General features: G+C 42.3%; 1 protein-coding gene across 1 annotated transcript in view; it reads right to left on the bottom strand.

Moving 5' to 3' along the window:
* LOC126278093 (putative helicase MOV-10) overlaps positions 1-23,344 on the bottom strand; it is a 280,795-nt gene that overhangs the window by 149,313 nt on the left and 108,138 nt on the right. Inside the window, exon 8 of the mRNA XM_049977939.1 lies at positions 5,613-5,735. Within this exon, the coding sequence (XP_049833896.1) occupies positions 5,613-5,735 (123 nt within the window). The remainder of the gene's footprint in view (positions 1-5,612; positions 5,736-23,344) is intronic.

Genomic DNA, 23,344 nt, shown 5'->3' with positions numbered 1-23,344 from the left:
CTGAACAACAGTACAGTAATCTATAATCTATGGCTTATTTTATTCGTTCTTGAGTTAGTACGGTGCGGAATGCATAGATAAATGCAGACATTTTAAACGGGTATCCAAGAAAGAACAATAAACTATTGATGTAAAGCTAATGAATCACGTCGCTTTCAGCATAATCTACAAAAATAGTGCAAGAAAACTACAAGCAAGATATCATTCTTGGTGACAAAAATAGTTTTTACCAGACAGTTTGATTCTGTAGCAATTCACCTGCAGGGGAACTACGCAGTGAGAGTATTTATTAGTATTCTGTATCAGTCGTGAGAGGACACAATATTTTGTGTGGAGTCTCAGTCACTGCAGAAATATTCAGCACAGGGCAGGTGGAGCAGCGAGGGGCCCTCCGCCCCAAGCGGCAGCTCGAGGGTCAGGCACATTAGCGCAGGTATACGGATGACAGTGCAGGCCACAGTGCCTCAGCGTTTCAAGCAGAGTGTGTGCCTCCAGCAGTCAAAGGGTTAATGAAATATGTGTGACCACCATAATAAATTGTTTATCACCGCATGATGGTTAAGTGATAGCAGCAAAGCATCTCCTGCCAGGTTTAGTTAAGATGTGAAAGTACAATTTCACAGTAATGGCTACATGATCACACTGTTCTGAGAGATTTATGCTCTGTGAGCAATGGGAAGCCATTTGCCATGGAAACATAGTAATAGAAAAAATTAATTCTACCATAAAAATAGTCTTTACAAAAACTCAGGAATAATTAAAAATGGTTCAAATGGCTCTGAGCACTATGGGACTTAACATCTGACGTCATCAGTCCCCTAGAACTTAGAACTACTTAAACCTAACTAACCTAAGGATATCACACACATCCATGCCCGAGGCAGGATTCGAACCTGCGACCATAGCAGTCGCACGGTTCCAGACTGAAGCGCCTAGAACTGCTCGAACGCAACGGCCAGCAGGAACAATTACAGTGACCCAAAACTATAAGTGGCTAACCTCTAGGATCAAAGTATTATGTGCCAGGAGAAATGCAGATGACTAGCTCTAATCATGATTTGAATGAGTGAATGAATTTTTTGGCATGGGTGGGGTTGAAAGAGGCTAAACATCAAGGTCATTTATTTAATAACTGTAGCCTAAAGGTTCTTATGAGAAGAGAAAAACAGACTACCAATTTGATCTTTCAAGAAGCATCTGAGGCAGAGCCTCGGAAAATGTTGAGGACAGAAAAGAAACAAATTGGAGAGGTGAGCTGGCCTAAAGCAGACAGAGACTCTTCCCACAGTCCAGGTGCGGCTTAGATTCGGGAAATTTTTTTTTTTTTTCCCCCTTTATTTCGAGTCTCATTTTTCAGGTGTGGCTTAGATTCGAGTAAATAAGGTAATTCTGTAGTAATAACACAACATTCGGATGGTAGTAAGTGTCATTAATGGGCCCCAGAATGTGTAGGGTACATTCAATGTGAGCAATCAGTATAGGTAACTGTTGAACCAGGAAGCCTGCCAAGAAGTGAGAGAAACAAATGGCAAAATGCAGAGGGGCATATCATTTTCTTTGGTCTGATGGAAAGGTCCAAATGGATCTCTAGATGACATATGCACCATGGAGGAGAAGGAGGAGGATTCAAAACTGACCTGACAAGAAGGTTCATTGGATGAGGTCAGAGTGAAGAATCTATGACTAAGGTTGTTACAAGAAATTTAACGAAAGTAGAAAAATATTTTTGCTTAGCAAGAGTGAATGGACAGAAATGGAACTCAACATCAAATATTTAGCTCTAGGGATGAAGATTTGTAGCACAAATATATAAATTTAAAGAGCATTGTACAATATTCCTTAAAGCATAATGTTCCAAACAAGATTGTGAGTTATGAAAAAGACTCACTGTGGTCCAACAGCCATGTTAAAAGTTGTTAGAAAAGTACAGGGAGCTCAATACTAGATTTTAGTGAAGACTAGCTGACAAACGAAAGCTGATTAAAACAAAACTGAGTCGAAGGACAGCAATATGAGAAGCATTCAGTTAATTTAAAAGTAGGATTAGCCAACTGATATGGTCAAAACTCCTTATGTGGTTTTGGAATTATGTATAGTCAAGTGGATGGAAATCTCTATTGAGTTTCACTGAGACCATACCATCACTGAAACCGAAACCACAGAGAAAGCCAAAATACTGAATTTGGTCTATCAAAACTGTTTCACCACAGACAACTGAACATCAAATGAATTTGAGTCATCACACAAACACCAAAATACTAGGTAAGTGGTTGCAGAATAGCAAATCAACTAAAATTGTTCAGCAGTGGAAAGACACCTGGACCGAATGTGGTACCTGTGAGGTACTACAAGAAGAATGCAAAAGGCACCTGGGCCGAATGTGGTATCTGTAAGGTTCTACAAGAAGAAATTAAAAGAACTTGTTCCCGTTCTGGCAGCAATTTATCATAGGTCACTTGGGCAGCAAATGGTACAAAGTGAATGTAAGAAAGTGCAGGTCCCTTCCAATTTTTAAGAAGGGTCATAGGACAAACTCTCATAATTATAGGCTTACATCACTGTTTTATGCTAACGTATCACGACCTTTTAGAGAGAGAGAGAGAGAGAGAGAGAGAGAGAGAGAGAGAGAATGTCGTAAGCAAAAGGTGACTTCAGCAAGGCATTTCATACAGTTCTGTGTTGTTCCTTAGTAAATAAAATGGGACCATATTTGTGCTGCACTCAATATTTCATTGCAAACAGCACTTGACACACGTTCTAATCGAAACAAAATTGAGAAACGTAAAGGTTATGTCAGGACTTTACTGAGTGTGTTTTATGGGGCCTTTACTGTTTACAGTGACCAGTTTTCATTGTCAAGTTTTATGTTAAGCACAATTCAGGGAAATGATGTGCAGGACTATTCCCCCCAAAAGTTTAAGACTGGAAATGTTTTGACAAAACCTTCAGCAAATCTGCAATGGAAAACTTATTCACAAAATGGCACATAAGAGGCCCTGTAGAAAACAAAAACAGTTCCATTCATTAACAATGATTAATCCCGCATTAATTTTATTGTAAAAATTTTTCAGGCCAGTTTCATTTTCCACATCCTGTAGCAGGAAAGGCAAATTGGGCCATTCTTAAGAAAATATAATTAATCCAGGAAACAAAATACTTACAAAAGCCTCTTTCATCTGAGTACTGTTGATCAATATGACATCCTTACCAGGTTGGAATAACTCTCAAGCAGATGCACTTATGTATAATGTACACCTTTCACAAATAACACTGCCTTGTCTCATCCCACTGTTGTTTCACAATTGTGAGATTGTACCTATTCCGTCACTACTGCTTCCACTAACATAGCAATAAACTGTATTGGCCTATGTTCAAGTGAGAAAAATATTACGATATGTGGGGGGGGGGGGGGGGGGGGGAGGGGGGGGGGAGAGAGAGAGAGAGAGAGAGAGAGAGAGAGAGAGAGAGAGACCCAGTTTCCGACCTAAAGCACAATCCCACAATGAGACCTTTCTCTACGAGATGATTAGTACTCAAACAGTTGGCAGGGCTCTGACACAACCACACTATTCAGTGTTTTGAGTTGATCATTACTATTGGCTAACACTTTTACCTGGCAACAGAGAGATACAATCAAAGTTCACTTTATCATCATTTAATTAAACAATGATTTAACCCATATAATGCAGGTTTATTTTATTTTTATATTTTATTATTTTGACATTATTTAATTAACTAAAATTAAACTGATTTTCCTCACATGTTTACCTTGGTAACAGAAAGACAGATATTCTTTAGAGGTGTGTAAAGTACACCAAGCGACCGCTCCTGTTATGAAAAATGATACAACTAATCAACAGTTAATAGCAAATACACTGCTCAGAAGAATTAGGGAAACATGACTTTGGGCATCTTCCATACTTCAGTGAACAATAACTAACGGTTGGGTATGTTACCAAGTTATAACTTTATCTTTCAAAAATGAAGTACACAACAAAACACTTTAAATCTTGATCACTTTCATAAAAAGAACTGAAATGTTCAACAGAGTCGAAAATAAAGTGGAAGCTATCATCCATCCCATCGTTGTGAGTGCTTTCCATTGGACTCAGAGCTTTAATAATGTGTATGCCCTTTCTTCTATGAGCATTTATCACTGCTTGACACCTAAGTGACACGCTCTGTGGAAGTCTATGGATGTCATCCTGTGGTGTCCATTCCCATTCTCCAATGACAGCTCATCAAAGTTTCTGGAGAGTGTGTGATGGAAGAGCGCGACCACAAACAAGTCTGTCAAACATGTCCCACATACACATGATTGACTGGCGGTAAGGTGACTGTGGACAAGGACAATATCTGTATGGCTATCAACATTGAAGCCTCTCCACAGTGAAGAGCTTTGGAAATCTGTCCGTTTTCTGGACAACTTTTGACAAGTACCACTCAACATGGGTATCCACACGTAAATACAGCCACCACCTTGTATCAGAGGATATCTGGACTCATCTTAGCAACAAGTTTCATTAGTGACAAAGTTGCCAGGTGACACTGGAATGTCAGACATGAAGGCGAGCTGCAAGCTGCGGTCTTGTCAACTGGGATACTCCAACAGGTCAACTGGGTCGTAAGGCCCTTCCCATAACATGTACATAACAGTCCGATCAGACACAGTGTGTCCAGTGGCCCTTCCATGATTGTCTTGGAGTGCTTGGGCAGTGTTTGTAAGATGACGCAAGGCAGAGATGGTCAGATGTCAGTCTTCATGTGGGGTTGTAATGTGTCAGCCATATTGTCCAACTCACCTTGTATACTGACCTGTCTACCTGTAGCATGTCCACAACCTTTGGATGACAAATGGAGAGGCATTGTCATTTGCAGTAATGCAGTCTAAACTTCATTCTTTCTGGATCAAACGGACCATACTTGCAATTTCCACTGCATTAAGATGTCACATGCACGTGCTTCGTTAAATACAACATCCACAAATGACAACTGTCATCTGTGTACCTTGCAAGAAAATACTGGAACATGACACTCACTTCCATTGAGGGGTCACCTGACACTGTATTGCACAACACGGACAATACATAGTGAATGATTTTTATAGCTGTCTATGCTGAAAATGAAAATCTCAGTACACACAATAAGACCACAGGCTGCCTACATCAAAACAGATTTAACATACTGGACATTGATACAGGTATGCCCCTAATTCTTCTGAACATTGTAGTAGTGCAATTTTCGAAGGATCAACAGCAAAAGACCATTACAGAGATGTTCGACACACACTAGTGGAAGTCACTACAAGAGGGATGTTGTGAATCATGGAGAAGTTTACTGGTAAAATTTTGAGAGCGTACATTATGAGCAGTCAGGCAATGTATTACTTTCTCCCACATTAGCCTCATGAAATGACCATGATGAGAAAACCAAAAGATAGAACTTGTACAGAGGCTACCAGAAAATTATTCTACCCACGTCTATCTGCAAAGGAACAGCATAAGGTGAAAAGCTATTAATAGCAGAAGTACCCTCAATAAAACTAAAAATTATGTAATACAGTACACATGGTGAAGGTAATGAGGTTTAAATGCAATAGGTAGGAAACTCACGTAAATCTGTAGAGTGTGTCACACTGTTCACTTGTCATGTTCTCCCAAGGACCTGGCCAGAAATAAAACATTAGGTAGTGATCATATGGGAGCGTATATTCTGTCATACGCTTGATTGGTCCCCTGTAATAAAAATCAAATGCATAATCAGTATGATTACAAGTAACACAGGATTGGTAACTAAATACAAGCAGCAATTTTATAAAAAGGTAATCAGTATAAAAAAAACACAGAATAATACATGAGGCAGTCATGTGAAAATGAGAAACTGTATATTGAGCATGGCACAAATTATGTTAACACAGGCAGGTGTATGCAAAGAAGTGACCCCTATAGGAAATTGGGAAGCAACAGTGCAAACATTTATCACAGTGCCATTTGTTTGTCAGATGAGCTATGTGAGGTCAGAGGTCAGTGAGTCATGTACGCATCTGGCTTCACTTTGGAGGACATAAAAAAGAACATTGAAGTGAAGTGTTGTTTTTGACTGTGGAAGAAGTGTCAGAAGGCGAAATTCATGTCCAAACATCTGCTTTGTATGGCAAACACAGTATGTCACATCCCCATTTGTTTGAATGGAATAAATGATTTCCTGAAAGTCTGATGTCACTGTAAAACAGCAATTTATCTAGACAGGCTCACAGTTTTATTATATCCTCCTGTTATTTTTGTGGTGGATAATACCATCAGTAATGGTGGATGGTGGAAAACATTTGGCTCATGTTGGGCGTCAGTCATGGTACTGCTCACACATGGTAGAGCACCTGAAGTTCCACAAAATTTGTATGCAGTTGATGGAGCCTGATGAAGGAGCACAAGTTGAACAGAATGTCAACATCACTGCAGCAACTGGAATGGTATCACAATGAATATTGTCTCCCGTACAGTAGTTTTGCAGGAGATGAAATGTGGTATCACCGATATGAACAGGAGATTGTCAGAGTCAACAATGGAAGTGCATGGATTCACCCCCACCAACAATTGATGCCAGCTCTGGGAAAGTCACGATGACCTTTCTCTCTGACTACATGGGGGGGCCACTGCTCATTGTCTTTCCGCAATATCGTCCCACAATTAATGCACTGTAGTATGTGGACTCTTTGCAAAAACTGAAGTGTGCCATCAAGTCCAAATGCACAGGAATGTTGATGAATGGCATCATTCTGGTGCAGGATAATGGCCAGCCACACATTGCCAAGGTTGTTTCAACTATGCTGCAGAAGTTTCACTGGGAAGCACTTATTACACTTCCTCCATTCTGTGCCAGTCTTTCTGCATGTTATTTTCATATTTCTGGAGCCCTGAAGAAAGATACTCATGGTCGTCAATTTGCTTTCACAAAGTAGTGCACTCCTGAGTGCAATCTCGGTTCTGCAGGCAACCGCAAACATTTTTCCATGAACACACTGACGATCTTGTCTTGCAGGGGGATAAATGAATTGACAATTATGGCAATTACTTCTGGAATAATGAACAGTTTATCTACTTTTTCCATCTGTCTGATTTTCATTTCACTGCCCCTTCAACATCCATCATGTTCAGTCCCATAGGAGAACTATCATGAATGTGGGTTAAGTCAATGCTATATTTACTGGAAGGTTTCAGATTCATTATATAATGGTAAGACTGATATCGGAACTAGCTTTTAAATATTAAGACATTTCCAGGGGCAGATGTGGACTCACCACAATTTATTGGTTACAAACTGTAGATTAAAACTAAAGAAATTGCAAGAAAGAAGGAAATTAATGAGGTGGGACCTAGATAGGGCGAAAGAACCAGAGGTTGTTGCGAGTTTCAGGGGGAACAGTAGGCAACAGATAACTATAACTGGGGAAAGGAATATAGTAGAAGACAAATGTGCAGCTTTGCGAGATCAAATAGTGAAGGCAGTTGAGGGTTGAAATACGTAAAAATACAAGGCACAGTAGAAATCCTTGGATAGTATAGGAGATGCATTTAATTGAGGAAAGAAGAAAATATAAAAATGCTGCAAATCAAAAAGGCAAAAAGAAATACAAACTTCTCAAAAATGAGATAGACAGGAAGTGTAGAATGGCTAAGCTGGGATGGCTAGAGGACAAATGTAAGGATGTAGAGGCATATACCACTAGGGCTAAGATAGATACTGCCTACAGGAAAATAAGAGAGACCTTTGGAGAAAAGAAAACCACTTGTATGGATAAAAAGAGCTCAGATGGAAAACCAGTCCTAAGCAGAGAAGGGAAAGCAGAAAGGTGGAATGAGTGTATAGGGGGTCTATACAAGAGAGATGTACTTGAGGGCAAATTATATAACTGGAAGAAAACATAGATGAAGATAAGAAGAGAGATACGATATTGCACGAGAAATTTGACAAAGCACTGACAGAGTTAAGTCAAAATAAGGCCCCAGGAGTACATAACATTGTTAGAACTACTGACAGCCTAGGGAGAGCTGGCCATGACAAAACTCTTCCATCTGGTGAGCAAGATGTATGAGAAATGTGAAATACCTGCAGACTTCAAGAAGAATATAATAATTCCAATCCCAAAGAAAGCGAGTGTTGACAGATGTGAAAATTACCGAACTATCAGTTTAATAAGTCACAGCTGCAAAATACTAACGCAAATTCTTTACAGACGAATGGAAAAACTAGTAGAATCCGACCTCTGGGAAGATCAGTTTGGATCTGGTTCTACACAACGCTGGTGACTACTTTGCAGGACAGTAACAGGTGCAAACATTTTTAGTATTGGTTGTGAATAAATAGTTGTAACTACTTACGTTCCAACCCCCATATATTGCAGAACGGTAATGCGAGGGTTGGAAACTTAATAGTGGCAACTATTTATTTACAGCTTGTACAAAATAGATACATGTTTCAAAGTTTTACTGACTTTCAAAATAGTCACCAGCAGGTGCTGAAAGGTTTGAAAATTACCGAACTATCAGTTTAATAAGTCACGGATGCAAAACACTAACATGAATCCTATGCAGAAGAATGGAAAAACTGGTTGAAACCAACCTTTCAGAAGATCAGTTTGGATTTTGAGGAAATGTAGGAACACACGAGGCAATACTGGCCCCATGACTTCTCACAGAAGATATGTTAAGGAAAGATAAACCTATGTTTACAGCATTTGTAGGCTTAGTAGTAAAAGCTTTTGACAATGTTGACTGGAATACTCTTTCAAATTCTAAAAGTGGCAGGGGTAAAATACAGGGAGTGAAAGGATATTTACAATATGTACAGAAACCAGACAGCAGTTAGGAGTCGAAGGGTATGAAGGGAAGCAGTGGACAAGAAGGGAGTGAGATTGGGTTATAGGCTATTCCCAATATTGTTCAATATGTACATTTCAGTAAGCAGTAAAGGAAACCAAAGCAAAATTTGGAGTAGGAATTTAAAGTCCTGGGTGAAGAAATGAAAATTTTGAGGTTTGCCAATGACACTGTAATGGAAAGTGTCTTGGAAGGAGTGTATAAGATGGAACAACAACAGAAACAAGACAGAGATAATGAAATGTAGTCTAATTAAATCATGTGATGCTGCGGGAATTTTGTAGTTTAGAAAACAAGACAATTAAAATAGCAGATAGGTTCTAATATCTGGGCAGCAAAATAACCAACAATAGTCGACATAGAGGATATAAAATGTAGAAAAGTAATGGGAAGTAAAGTGTTTCTGAAGAAGAGAAATTTGTTAACATCAAATATAAATTTAAGTGCTAGGAAGTCTTTTCTGAAAGTATTTGTCTAGAGTGTAGCCTTGTACGGAAGTGAAATGTGGACGATAAATAGTTTGGACAAGAAGAAAATAGAAGTTTTTGAAATTTGGTGCTGAAGATAAGATGGGTGTATCATATTACTACTGAGGAGGAACAATACAACTGGGGAGAAAAGAAATTTGTGGCACAACTTGACTAAAAGAAGGGATTGGTTGATATGACACATTCTGAGACATCAAGGGATCACCAATTACTGGCAGTAAGTATGGCGGTTTAAAATTGTAGAGGGACACCAAAAGAGAAATAAAGTAAGCAGATTCAGAAGGAGGTAAGTTGCAGTAGTTATTCAGGGATGGTGAGCTCTGCACAGGATAAAGTTGCACTGAGATCTGCAACAAACCAGTCTTCAGACTGGAGACTACTATAACAATAACATCATGTCATCAGATAGATGCATACGTTAAAAACTAAATATGTACACAGGGTTGTCAATGAACTGTCATCAGATTGCTATGTACTATTGGTTGTTGGACAGGCTAACTCTGACAAGATGAAAAGAGAAGCTGGACACTGTATAGTCTGGAATCAAATGACAGCACCATGTCTGTGTACTCTCACGACATCAATTATAAACCTTGGCAAATGGCCTTTGGGGTCAAAACCTGTTGTGGCAATCAAAAAAGTACTAACTGATGCTATCAATTGATTCCAAATTAATACTACAGCTATGGTACTTACACTCCCATGTTCCATATGCTGGACAAGAAACCTTGTGTATGTAAGACTACCTACTGCTCAAATCTTTTGCTAAATTACTGTTTATTTGCTGCTTAGTTTGTGACAGGTATGGTAATAGTAGATGACAAGATGCATGCATCAAAACTCCCACACCTCGAATTTTTTACAGGGGGCAATCACTATTTAAATTATTATACATCTTAATAAAAGCCTAGGGAAATGAAGAAATTATGTATGGGAGAAATAAGATCAATAGATAAATTTCAGTATGTGTCCAAATGTTAACAACATTGTGACTTCAGTATTATTTTGAAGCAACATTGCTAATGTATGCATTCTGCTTATTTACTGCCACATAGTGCAGTGAACTACTATTAGCATGAACTGCATACAAACAGATCACAACTGATACAAGAAGTGTAAAGATTCAACTACTCTTAAGTGAGATACTCATGTCCTTTTTTTGCCGTGATCTTCAGTCCAAAAACTAATTTGATGTCAACTAGTCTCTCTCTTCATCTCTACTTTAAGTCTTGCATGTTACAACAATTTGAACCTGTTTACTTTATTCATATCTTGATCTCCTCTACAATATTTAGACTACAGACTTCCTGAACGCATTATTGTGGCCAAGCCCATGCCTACTACAGTAGTACAAGTTTATATGCCAACTAGCTCTGCAGATGAAGAAATTGATAAAATGTATGATGAGATAAAACAAATTATTCAGGTAGTGAACGGGGATGAAAATTTAATAGTCATGGGTGACTGGAATTTGATAGTCGGAAAAGGAAGAGAAGGAAACGTAGTAGATGAATATGGATTGGGGCTAAGAGATGAAAGAGGACGCCGCCTGGTAGAAATTTGCACAGAGCATAACTTAATTATAGCTAACACTTGGTTCAAGAATCATGAAAGAAAGTTGTACACATGGAAGAACCCTGGAGATACTAAAAGGTTTCAGATAGATTACATAATGGTAAGACAGATTTATGAACCAGGTTTTAAATTGTAAGACATTTCCAGGGGTAGATGTGGACTCTGACCACATTCTACTGGTTATGAACTGTAGATTAAAACTGAAGAAACTGCAAAAAGGTGGGAATTTAAGGAGATGGGACCTGAATAAACTGACTAAACCAGAGGTTGTACAGAGTTTCAGGGAGAGCATTAGGGAACAATTGACAGGAATGGGGGAAAGAAATACAGTAGAAGAAGAATGGATAGCTTTGAGGAATGAAATAGTGAAGGCAGAAGAGGATCAAGTAGGTCAAAAGACGAGGGCTAGTAGAAATCTTCGGGTAACAGAAGAAATACTGAATTTAATTGACAGAAGGAAAAAATACAAAAATGCAGCAAGTGAAGCAGGCAAAAAGGAATACAAACGTCTCAAAAATGAGATCGACAGGAAGTGCAAAATGGCTAAGCAGGGATGGCTAGAGGACAAATGTAAGGATGTAGAGGCTTATCTCACTAGGGGTAAGATAGATACTGCCTACAGGAAAATTAAAGAGACCTTTGGAGAGAAGAGAACCATGTGTATGAATATCGAGAGCTCAGATGGCAACCCAGTTCTAAGCAAAGAAGGGAAGGCAGAAAGGTGGAAGAGTATATAGAGGGCCTATACAGGGGCAATGTACTTGAGGACAATATTATGGAAATGGAAGAGGATATAGATGAAGATGAAATGGGAGATATGATACTGCGTAAAGAGTTTGACAGAGCACTGAAAGATCTGAGTCGAAACAAGGCCCCGGGAGTAGACAACATTCCATTAGAGCTACTGACGGCCTTGGGAGAGACAGTCTTGACAAAACTCTACCATCTGGTGAGCATAAGGTATGAGACAGGCGAAATACCCTCAGACTTCAAGAAGAATGTAATCATTACAATCCCAAAGAAAGCAGGTGTTGACAGATGTGAAAATTACCGAACTATCAGTTTAATTAGTCACAGCTGCAAAATACTAACTGGTAGAAGCCGACCTCAGGGAAGATCAGTTTGGATTCCGTAGAAATGTTGGAACACGTGAGGCAATACTGACCCTACTACTTATCTTAGAAGCTAGATTAAGGTAGGGCAAATCTACGTTTCTAGCATTTGTAGACTTAGAGAAAGCTTTTGACAATGTTGACTGGAATACTCTCTTTCAAATTCTGAAGGTGGCAGGGGTAAAATACAGGGAACGAAAGGCTATTTACAATTTGTACAGAAACCAGATGGCAGTTAAAAGAGTGGAGGGGTATGAAAGGGAAGCAGTGGTTGGGAAGGGAGTGAGACAGGATTGTAGCCTATTCCTGGTGTTATTCAGTTTGTATGTTGAGCAAGCAGTAAAGGAAACAAAAGGAAAATTTGCAATAGGTATTAAAATCCATGAAAGAAATAAAAACTTTGAGATTCGCCGATGAAATTTTAATTCAGTCAGAGACAGCAAAGGACCTGGAAGAGCAGTTGAACGAAATGGACAGTGTCTTGAAAGGAGGGTATAAGTTGAACATCAACAAAAGGAAAATGAGGATAATGGAATGTAGTCAAATTAAGTCGGATGATGCTGAGGGAATTAGATTAAGAAATGAGACAATTGAAGTAGTAAAGGAGTTTTGCTATTTGGGGAGCAAAATAACTGATGATGGTCGAAGTAGAGAGGATATAAAATGTAGACTGGCAATGGCAAGGAAGGCACTTCTGAGGAAGAGAAATTTGTTAACATCGAGTATAGATTTAAATGTCAGGAAGTCGTTTCTGAAAGTATTTGTATGGAGTGTAGCCATTTATGGAAGTGAAACATGGACGATAAATAGTTTGGACAAGAAGAGAATAGAAGCTTTCGAAATGTGGTGCTACAGAAGAATGCTGAAGATTAGATGGGTAGATCACGTAACTAATGAGGAGGTATTGAATAGAATTGGGGAGAAGAGAAGTTTGTGGCACAACTTGACTAGAAGAAGGGATCGGCTGGTAGGACATGTTCTGAGGCATCGAGGGATCACCAATTTAGTATTGGAGGGCAGCATGGAGGGTAAAAATCATAGAGGGAGACCAAGAGAGGAATACACTAAGCAGATTCAGAAGGATGTAGGCTGCAGTAGGTACTGGGAAATGAAGAGGCTTGCACAGGATAGAGTAGCATGGAGAGCTGCATCAAACCAGTCTCAGGACTGAAGACGACGACAACAACGACAACAACAACAACAACAACAATAATAACAACACCCTTGCTTTGGGTTTGTACATTCTATGAGTGTGTGGGGAAAATGGTAGGAAGGTTAAAAAAATCTGAAAAGGGAAATACTATGGTTCAGTCTAAATATAGTGGGGAAAACACGATTAAATGGAAGGATATAAGGATTTCTAGTCACAAGAATACAGGGTAATAATAACATCAGCATAAAATGCTGTAATGGGTGTAGGATTCTAGAAGAGTAGGAAGGTAGGGCAGAGAGTAAGTCAATGTGAAAAGTTCAGCAATAGGGTTGTTCTCTGTAGAATCGGCACTAAACCAATGCCAACGAGAATAGTTTATGCATACATGCCGATGTCACAAGCAGAAGATGAAGAGGTAGAGGTAGAGGAAGCATATGTGGGAGTTGAACAGATAATTCAGTATGTAATGGGAGATGAAAATCTAATAATTATGGATTACTGGAATCCAGTAGCAGGGGAAGAAAAAGAAGATGTAGGAGAAAATGGGGTCTGCAGAAGGCACGATGGAAGAATTACTAATTCCGGCTACTAATAGTGAATATATGTTCAAAAATCACAAATGGAGGACGTATACCTAGGAAAGCGCCCAGGGACACAGGAAGATTCCAGCTGCTTTACACTATGGTCAGAGACAGATTCTGAAGTAAGATATTGGTTTGTAAGACACTCTGGTAACAATTTACGAGGGCTATCCACAAAGTACATTACGATTTGAAATTAAAAATAAATAAAGTATTGGGAATTTTTTAAAATTATATACAGATGAAAGCCACACTTCAGTACCACTTTTCTACATAGTTGCCATTTATATTAAGGCACTTATCGTAGCGATGGACGAGCTTGGAAATTCCTTCGTCGTAAAATTCGGCCACCTGCACCTTCAACCACATGGTTACCTCTTCTTGAAGCTATGTGTCGTCATCAAAACGCTGCATAGCCAACCACTTCTTCATTGCTGGGAATAACTGAAAGTCGCTCGGATTAAAAGATTCGAGAACTTCACGAGTGGCATTTGCCGTGTGGGCCCGGGCGTTGTCGTGAATCAGCAAGATCTTTGAGCCCTACTTTCCCCTGTGCTTGTTTTGTATTGCAGTTCTGAGGTTGCACAGAGTTTGGCAATCCCTTTGAGATTTTATTGTAGTGGCTCTTTCCAGGAAATCCACAAAAATCTTATTTCTACTGGGTTATTGATTAACCAAATGGTTGAAGGTGCAGGCGGCCGAATTTTACGACGAAGGAATTTCCAACCTCGTCCATCGCTACGATAAGTGGCTTAATTTAAATGGCAACTATGTAGAAACGTAGTATTGAAGTGTGGCTCTCATCTGTATATAATAAAAAAAATTCCAATACTTCATTTATTTTTAATTCCAAAACGTAATGTACTTTGTGGATAGCCCCCGTAGTAATGATCAGAAGTAAACTGAAACCTAAGAGAAATGTCAGGAAAAATTAATGCCTAAAGACGTTGAGACTGATGTACTAAAAAAATAATAAGGTGCATTTGAAGTTCTCTAAGCCTTTAGACACTTTAATAATGAACTATAATAAGCAGTTCAGTTGAAGAGGAATGGGCATGGGCATCTCTAGAAAGGGCAGTCACAGAAGTTGAGCAGACAAGCACGGGTACAAGGAAGTTAACTGCAAAGAAACCTTGGGCAACTGAAGACATACTTCGACTAATCGACGAAAAAAGAAAACACAAAAGTGTTCTGGGAAAGACAAATGTTCGTTTTTTGATTTATTTATTTGGGGGAGGGGACCAAACAGCAACGTCATTGTTCCCATGCTCTAGGATGCCAGACATCAAGGGTAGAACAAAACAAACTGTGCAGTCCAGCCAAGGGGAAGGGGTAACAAGCAAACAAAGAGGGGAAAGGGATGTCGGCGCAGAAGGAAGAGGGATGAACAAGAGGGTCTGGGTGGAAACGGGAGAGTGGTGGTGCCCCTGAATCACCACCGAACTGTCCCATTACCCACACCATACCATACCCTTATCACAAGACAACAGGGACCAAACCAGGGGAAGAAAGCACAAGAAAAGGAGCAATGAAACAGCACAACACACCAGACAACTGGTAGGGAAAAGGTAGTGACCTGGCCGGTGTGGAGACAACGTCAAGGCCTACGTAACCAACACCTATGCAAACTGAGGGACTCAAATTCCAGAGGAAAATTCAAAGGCTTACAAGTGAGAGTACAAACCACTTTTGCAAAGAAAAGTGAGGACAGGTGTAACCATGCGAGGGCCATCCACTAACACCCAAGACAAGGAAGGTGGGAAGGCATATTAGGTGCAAAAGGCCAAAGGCAGGGACAGTCCAGCAACATATGGGTCATTGTGAGGGGAGCCCCACAAGGGCAGGGGGGCGGGAGGGGGGGGGGGGAGGTTCATCATGGAGTAAAAAACAAAGGGTCAACCTAGTATGGCCAATATGAAGACAGCAGAAGATGGTAGATTCCCATCGGCAGAGGCAAAAGGAAGAACACCATGTGGTGAGAGTCTCCAAGTTTATTATACAGGGAAGTAGCCTCCCAAGAGTTGGCACATGGCTCAGCAAAAGAGATTTGATGTAGAGCCGCAAAACCACCCCTGGAGAAGTCACAGAAATGGGGAATAGGTGACTGCCCCCTCTGTCAGATGAGCACAATGTCATTACCTGGGATACCTACATAGCTAGGAACCCAAAGGAAATCAACCGTACAAGCAGCATCACCAAGATCAGTAAGAAGGTTGTGGATGGCAGATACCAAGGGGTGGCGGGCTAACCTCTGAGCAATAGCCTGAAGGCCACTCATTCAGTCCATACATAACAAACCACTTGTTATTAAGAATTGTTTAATGAAACAAAGGGCCTGATAGATAGCCATCAATTCCACACTAAATAGACCACATGTGCTAGGCAAGAGAGAGTCTTCTACACCAACAGAAGATGTGAAGGCATTTTCCCCACTCCCCCACGATCAGTGGATTTAGAGCCATCGGTTTGATAAGCAACGGAATCCTGAAACCAGTCCATGAGAGGAGGGGAGGGGGGTGGGGTGCTGTCTGGATATAATACGGTGAAGAGGACAACGAGAGGCGAGATGGAAGTCACTATGAAGAAAAGCGAGGCGGAGCACAACTGGTAGTGGATGGGCGATGGCCCAAAACTGCAAAAAGAATAGAATATGAGGAGGAGTGGACGGTGACGGCATAGGAAGCCAGGAGCTAGGATTACCAAATAGAAAGGCGAGGGATCCCAGTATCAACCAGAAGACCTGTGACTAAACGGATACCACGATGGTGAACCAGTTCCAAGAGGATCAGTTAGGAAGGGCAGCTGATCCATAAACTCGACAACCATAGTCCAGGCAAGACAGAACTTATGGCTAATAAGTGCAGAGAAGGGTCAAACAATTGATGCGCCAGGAGGTGCAGGCAAGGGAGTGAAGAACATTGAGTTTATGATAACAGCCAACCTTCAGATGATGGATATGGGGCAACCAAGTAACCTTGTTCTCAAAAAGAAGACCCAAGAAATGAAACTGGGAGACCATGATCAGGCACTAAGTGTCAATGGTACATCGTGGATCAGGATGTACTACTGTACGACGACAGGAATTAGCAAAGCAAACTTGGGAGGCAGGCCTGAAGACCCCACTCATGGAGCGTAGGGAGGATGTGATGCCACCAAGCTGTGTCACACGGCTCACGAAAATCAAAAGAAACTGTGACATGATGGTGGCTCTGAGAAAAGGCGCTCCAAACTGCAACTTTCAATCACAGCAGATGATCAATTGGAAATCATTCCTCCTGAAAGCTGCACTGCTGAGGAGATAAAAGGTCGTGAGATTCTAGGACCCAATTGAGCTGTTGAGCTACCATTCATTCTAGTAACTTGCAGGGGACGTCAGTCACACTGAATGGTCAGTAACTATCAAGGAATGATGGATCCTTGGCAGACTTAAGTACAGGAATCACAAAATTGTCTCTCCATTGGAGAAAAATATGGTTAAAGACTGAGAAATAAGCTCCTATTCAGTAGAAGGTGCATTATAGGATTCTACTTAACAAGGGGTAAAAACAGAAGCAGGGAGGCTCAGTCTGTTGTTTCCAGAGGAGAAAGGCAGCTAGATAGCAGGCTGACACTGCTCCCATTGTAAAATGGGTCACGAGGTGTTCCGCATCTACACAAATGCCATCTGCAATGGCATGAAGACATTTTAATGGTAAGAAGACCAGTGGAGGACAGGTACCGCTTAAGATGTTGCAAGGTGTGATGATGGTGACAATGGCCATGCTCCACCATGGAACTGGCCGACAGCAACAGGGCCTGCAAAGTGGTAAACAACAATGCCGATGGAGCAAATTATCTTATCGGATGGTTCATTCATTGCCTCATCAATACAACCTGATGAAGAAAGTGAAAACATGACCTCGGAGGTACATAGAGGCCAATCAGCAAGATGGAAAGCCCAGTGGAGTAATCTGCTCATTGGGAGGTGGGAAGAGAATGAGAGAATCAATGGGATGTGGTCACTATCACAGAGGTTATCATGTGGCAACCAGGGTGGGGAAAGAAGAAGGGGAAGGGAAGTGGAGGTGGTGGTGATGATGATGATGATGATGGATTTGGATTGAGGAGGGCGCTCGACATCATGGTCATCAGCGCCCTGACAAAAAGTCAGCACGCAAATCTCATGGATGGGGACAAAGGCTGTCCTCAGATGAAGAGCAGTTTATAATGTATTAAAGTCTGCCGCCCTTCCCCACCAATTTAGGGTTGAGGCCTGACAATTCACAAAATTTCACCACCATTGTAACACTAGAATCGGTATCCTCGAGGATGGTAGGCAGATCTCCGGCGAGACTGAGGGCTGTCCTAATATCAGTATATACAACACACACAGCCACAGTATGCTGGACTGAAAGCAGCATGCCACGAACTTCACAGAGTGGTGGATCCTCCTACTGGAGGAGGAAGCCATGTCTTAAAGGGCTATGACCAACGCACAGTCTGCTAAGCAGAATCTCTTTCCAGCAGCAAGACTGACATGACATCCACCAAGCCACTGTAGTCGATTTCAATTTGAGCGACCACAGTTTGCTGTCTACCACCTGCAATCATTCAGTCTCCCACTGATGCATCATGCGTGTGTCAGAAAATGAGATGATGGCGTGCTGTGGGATGGCAGGACATTGATGGACAGCATGATTCCAACATGCTTCCTTGGCGGCTTTGTCAGCTATGTCTTTGCCTGTATCCCAATGTGGCCAGGTACCCAACAAGAGATCACCTCCTTGTCACGATGTTGGAGCCACTGTAAGAAGCCATGGATGAGCTGAATCAGCGGGTCTACTGGATACATTTGGTGAAGTGCTTGGAGTGCACTAAGAGTCGGAACAGACAAGAAACCTTGTATGATGATGTCTGTGAACCCTCTCCAATGTCATCAGAATGCCACATAATTCCGCATCATAATTTGTAAATTATTCTGGGAGACACACTTTAAAAATACTATCAGGGATAACAGCAGAACAACTGAGAGCATTCTCCTGCTGGGATCCACCTGTATAAACAACAATATAACTGTGGTACATATTTAAAATGGATGAAAACAAAGTTGCAAAAACAAAATCTGGAGTACACGTTTTCTTGTACTGTGTCAAGCTTAAAATCACTTTGAGCCTCTGAAGACGCTAAGGTGGCAATGATCCCTGGCTGTGTATTTTGGTGCCTGAGAGATCCAGATCCTTGAGACAGTCTGTAGCATGTATACCACATGGCTTGGTCACATGGGGCAGATTCCTGAATAGCCATTCAAAGGTGGACGGTTGGTTGGATGTCTGGGGTTGAAGGGACCAAACAGCAAGGTCATCAGTCCCTTGTTTCAAAGGTGGTCCATTTGGACCGATTTACATCTCGGAAAATGTCATAACGATAAAAGACTAAAAAAAAAGTAAAAAAAAAAGTGCAGTCGTGTTGTCAATGGTGAAAACAAAAGGAGGGAACTCAGCAAGTGGGCAACCCCAAGGCTATGCTAGAGGCAGGAAATAACCCACTATTCAAAAGTGTTCAACTGCTAGAACGTAAAAGTGTGTATTGTAAAAGGAGACTAACCAAATCTAAAAAGTGGTAAAAACAGAGTAAAAGGGAGAGAAAAGAGGATCTCATCCAGGGAGGGGAGTCAGGAGTCTCCAAACACAGCTTACAGTGGGAGACACCCCAAACCTCTCCACCCTGCCCCTACTACAGGAGGAGATTAAAAACCTTAGAACTGAAAATAAAAACCACTTTCATGGAGAAAACTGAGAACCACTTCAACGATACCAGAATCATCTGCCAATATTAAAGGTAAAGTGCGGGGAAGTCTGTACTTAGTACGCAGAGCCAAAAGAAGTGGGTATTCCACCAAAATGCGGGCTATTGAAAAGGCTCCACAACCATAAAGTAGGGTTGGCTCATTACGCAAAAGGAAACAATGGGTCAACCTGGTATGGCCAATGCGGAGGCGACACAGGGTGGTAGAGTGCTTTCGGGAGAGATGGAAGCAAGAACGCCACGAGACAGGTGTCACCTTAATCCCACAAAGTTTATTAGACAGGGGAGTAGCCCCCCAAAAGTTGGCCCATGACTGTGTAAAGTGGGATTTGATGTGAAGCCGTAAATCCACTGCAGGAGGGGTTACAGAAAAGGGGGTTAAGTGACTGCTCCCCCAGCCAAATGATCAGCAAGCTCATTATCTGGGATACCCACATGGCCAGGGACCCAAAAGAAGTCAACGGAACAAACGGCATGGTGAAGATCAGCGAGATGGTCATGGATTGCCGAGACCGAGGGATGACGGGAAAAACACCGGTCAATAGCCTAAAGGCCACTCATTGAGTATGTACATAATAAAACGCAGTCGAGTTGTGAGTATTTAATAAAGGAAGGGCCTGGGAAATGGCCATCAATTCTGCAGTAAACATCCCACATGCAGTTGGCAGGAGATGATTTTCCATGCCAACAGAGGACGTGAAGGCATATCCCACATGATCAGCAGATTTAGAGTCACGAGTGTAAAAAACAACAGCATCCTGAAAATCCCATAAAATTCGGTGGAAAAAAAATCAGAACGCCATCGGAGGGACGAAGTCTTTCAGACCTCGGTGGAGATCCATTCGAATCCGGGGACGAGGAACTAACCAGGGGGTGGGGTTTAGAACATGGGAGACAGGAAAAAGAAGGAAGCTGAAAATCACGGCGATGAGACAAGGCAGAGCCCAACCGGCATCCTGCCCGAGGGTGGAAATCACGTGGCAATGTCCTTGGTCTGGGAACAGGATAGAATAGGAAGGATGAGGGGGAGGGGAACAAACAGTAATTACATAAGGAACCAGAAGCTGGGACCGCTGAACAGAAAAGGGAGGGGGGGGAGGGATCCCAGCTTCAACCAGGAGACTATCAACAGGGCTAGTAGGGAAGGCACCAGTGGCAAAATAGATACCACGATGGTGGACTGGATCCAGGAGGTGCAATGTGGGAGGAGCAGCTGAGCCATAAACTTGACAACCATAGTCCAAGCGAGACAGCACTAAAGCCCAGTAAAGGTGGAGAAGAGTGCAGTGATCTGCACCCCAAGAGGTGTGGGCAAGGAAGCGAAGGACATTGACACCCTATCTTCAGAAGACTGATATGAGGCAGCCAAGCGAGCTTGTTGTTGAAAAGAAGACCCAGGAAACTAAACTGTGGGGACACAGGTAATCGTCGTGCATCGAGGTAGAGCTCTGGATCGGGGTGGACCATAGTACGGCAACAGAAGTGGACCACCCGTGATTTTAAATGAGATAACTGAAACCTGTGTGAGAGGGTACATGCAGAGGCACGCCGTATAGCATCCTGGAGCTGCCACTCTGCAGAGACCATCAAAGAGAAACTAACCCAAATGCAAAAAACATCCACATACAGAGCAGGGGTGACCAAAGGACCGATGGAGGCCACAAGTCCATCTATAGGAATGAGAAGAAGAACACTCAATACAGAACCCTGTGAGATGCCATTCTCCTGAGTCTGTGGAGAACTAAAAACAGTACCAACCCGAACCCTGAACAACCGATGGAACAGGAACTGGCGGATAAAAATCTGGAGTGGGCCCCGAAAAGTAAGATATGATAGTACCAAGCCACGTCATAGGCCTTATGAAGGTAAAAAAAATACTGCAACCAAATGGTGGTGCTGGGAATAAGCCTGCCGAACTGCAGATTCCAAGTGAAGTACATGTCGATCGGAGACTGTCCCTCTTGGAAGCCACACTGGTAAGGGGACAATAGATCCCGAGATTCGAGGACCTAATTGAGCCGACGGGCTACCATCCATTCAAGTAACTTGCAAACATTTGTCAGGCTAATTGGCCAATAGATTTCGACAAACAGGGGGTTCTTACCAGGCTTAAGGACGGGAACCACAACGCTATCCTTCAATTGAGATGGGAAGTCACCCTGGAGCCAAATACAGTTAAGCACCCGGAGAAGATGTTGATGTTGTTGTTGTTGTTGAGCACTGAGATGTTGAAGCAGTTGGTTATGAATGGAGTCTGGCCCAGGGGCCGTATCATGAGAAGAAGTGCGGAAAGAAGTTCCCATTCAGCAAAAGGTTTGTTTTAAGATTCTGACTGACAACGGGTAAAACATAAGGCAGAAGCCTCAGCCCACTGTTTCTGGTGAAGGAAAGCAGCCGGATAGGAGACTGATGCTGAGCATTCCCCAACACACTCACTTGCTCCATTAGATTAAGTAACGGGCTTTGGCACAGAGGCATTTAAAGGTAATAAGATTGATAAGATTGGCAGCAGATGGGTGCCTCTTAAGGTGTTGCAAAGCTCGACGGTGATCACAGATGGCAATGGCCGTACTCCACCACGGGACTTGCCAGCGATGAAGTGGTCCAGATGAGCATGGGATAGCAAGGCTAGCAGCATGAACATTCGCATCAGACACGTCACGTAGCACATCATCAATACAACCCAACAAAGAGGGGGGGAAAAAACTACCTGTGCAGTATACAGAGGCCAATCAGATTGGAAAAACCAAAGAGGTAATCTGTCCATTGGGGAGCAGGAATGGAGTGAGAGAATCAACAGGAAGTGGTCACTATTGCAAAGGTCGTTGTGTAGCAACCAGTGTAATGGAGGGAGGGAGGGAGGGAAAAGAAAGAGAAAGATCAATGGCAGAAAAGGTACCATGACCGGCACTGAAGTTCGTAAGGGAGCCATCATTAAGAAGGCACAAGTTGCGGTCTGCGAGAAACTGGTCTATGAGAAGACTCCTACTAGATGGAAATGCGCTGCCCCACAAGAGTATATGAACATTAAAATCCCCAAGAAGGAGGAAGGGATGAGGAGGCCACTGAAGGGCAGTAAGAGTCCTGTCAGGAGGGAGATAAAGATTGCAAACCGTGGCCCCAGAGTCCAGGTGGATCCTAACAGCAATCGCTTTCAATGTACTTCTGGGAGGAATCCACGTACTAGCAACATCCGTATGGACCAACATACAAACATCACCAGAGGTCCGCAGGAGGCCGAACCAATTTCAACAGAAAGCACGGAACCCATGCAGGGCCGGCGAGTGATAATCAGTAAAATGAGATTCCTGTAAAACGACACAAGCTGCAGAGTAAAATGAAATAAGGGATTTTAACTCCGGAAGGTGACCGTAATATCCATTACAATTCCATTGGGTAACCACAGAATGATGATTCAAATGGGAGGGGGGGGGGGGGGTGAACAGGCTAAAGCCAGTCATGCCGCCGAGTCACCATCCATCACCGACAAGGAGGAAGTGACATCCATAAACAGCATGTCAAAGTCAGGTTGCGAACGTGGGGATGGGACCTCTGGTGACACCCGAGGTCCCTTGTCGCAGGACTTATGTTTCTTCTTCTTTTCTGTTTGAGATTAAGGAGGGCTGTGCCGCAAAAGGGAGCCAACTGCAGCAAGATCTGGAACAGAAAGATAGCGGGTGACCACAGACCGTGGTTCTCGGGGCCGTTGTGTGGCAGCAGACCTTTGGCCTGGAAAGTGCCGCGAAGGGGGGGGGGGGGGGGGGGCGTCCCAGGA

This window comes from Schistocerca gregaria, chromosome 6, assembly GCF_023897955.1.
Source record: "Schistocerca gregaria isolate iqSchGreg1 chromosome 6, iqSchGreg1.2, whole genome shotgun sequence".
NCBI lineage: Eukaryota > Metazoa > Arthropoda > Insecta > Orthoptera > Acrididae > Schistocerca > Schistocerca gregaria.
This window is presented reverse-complemented; position numbering and strand designations above follow the sequence as displayed.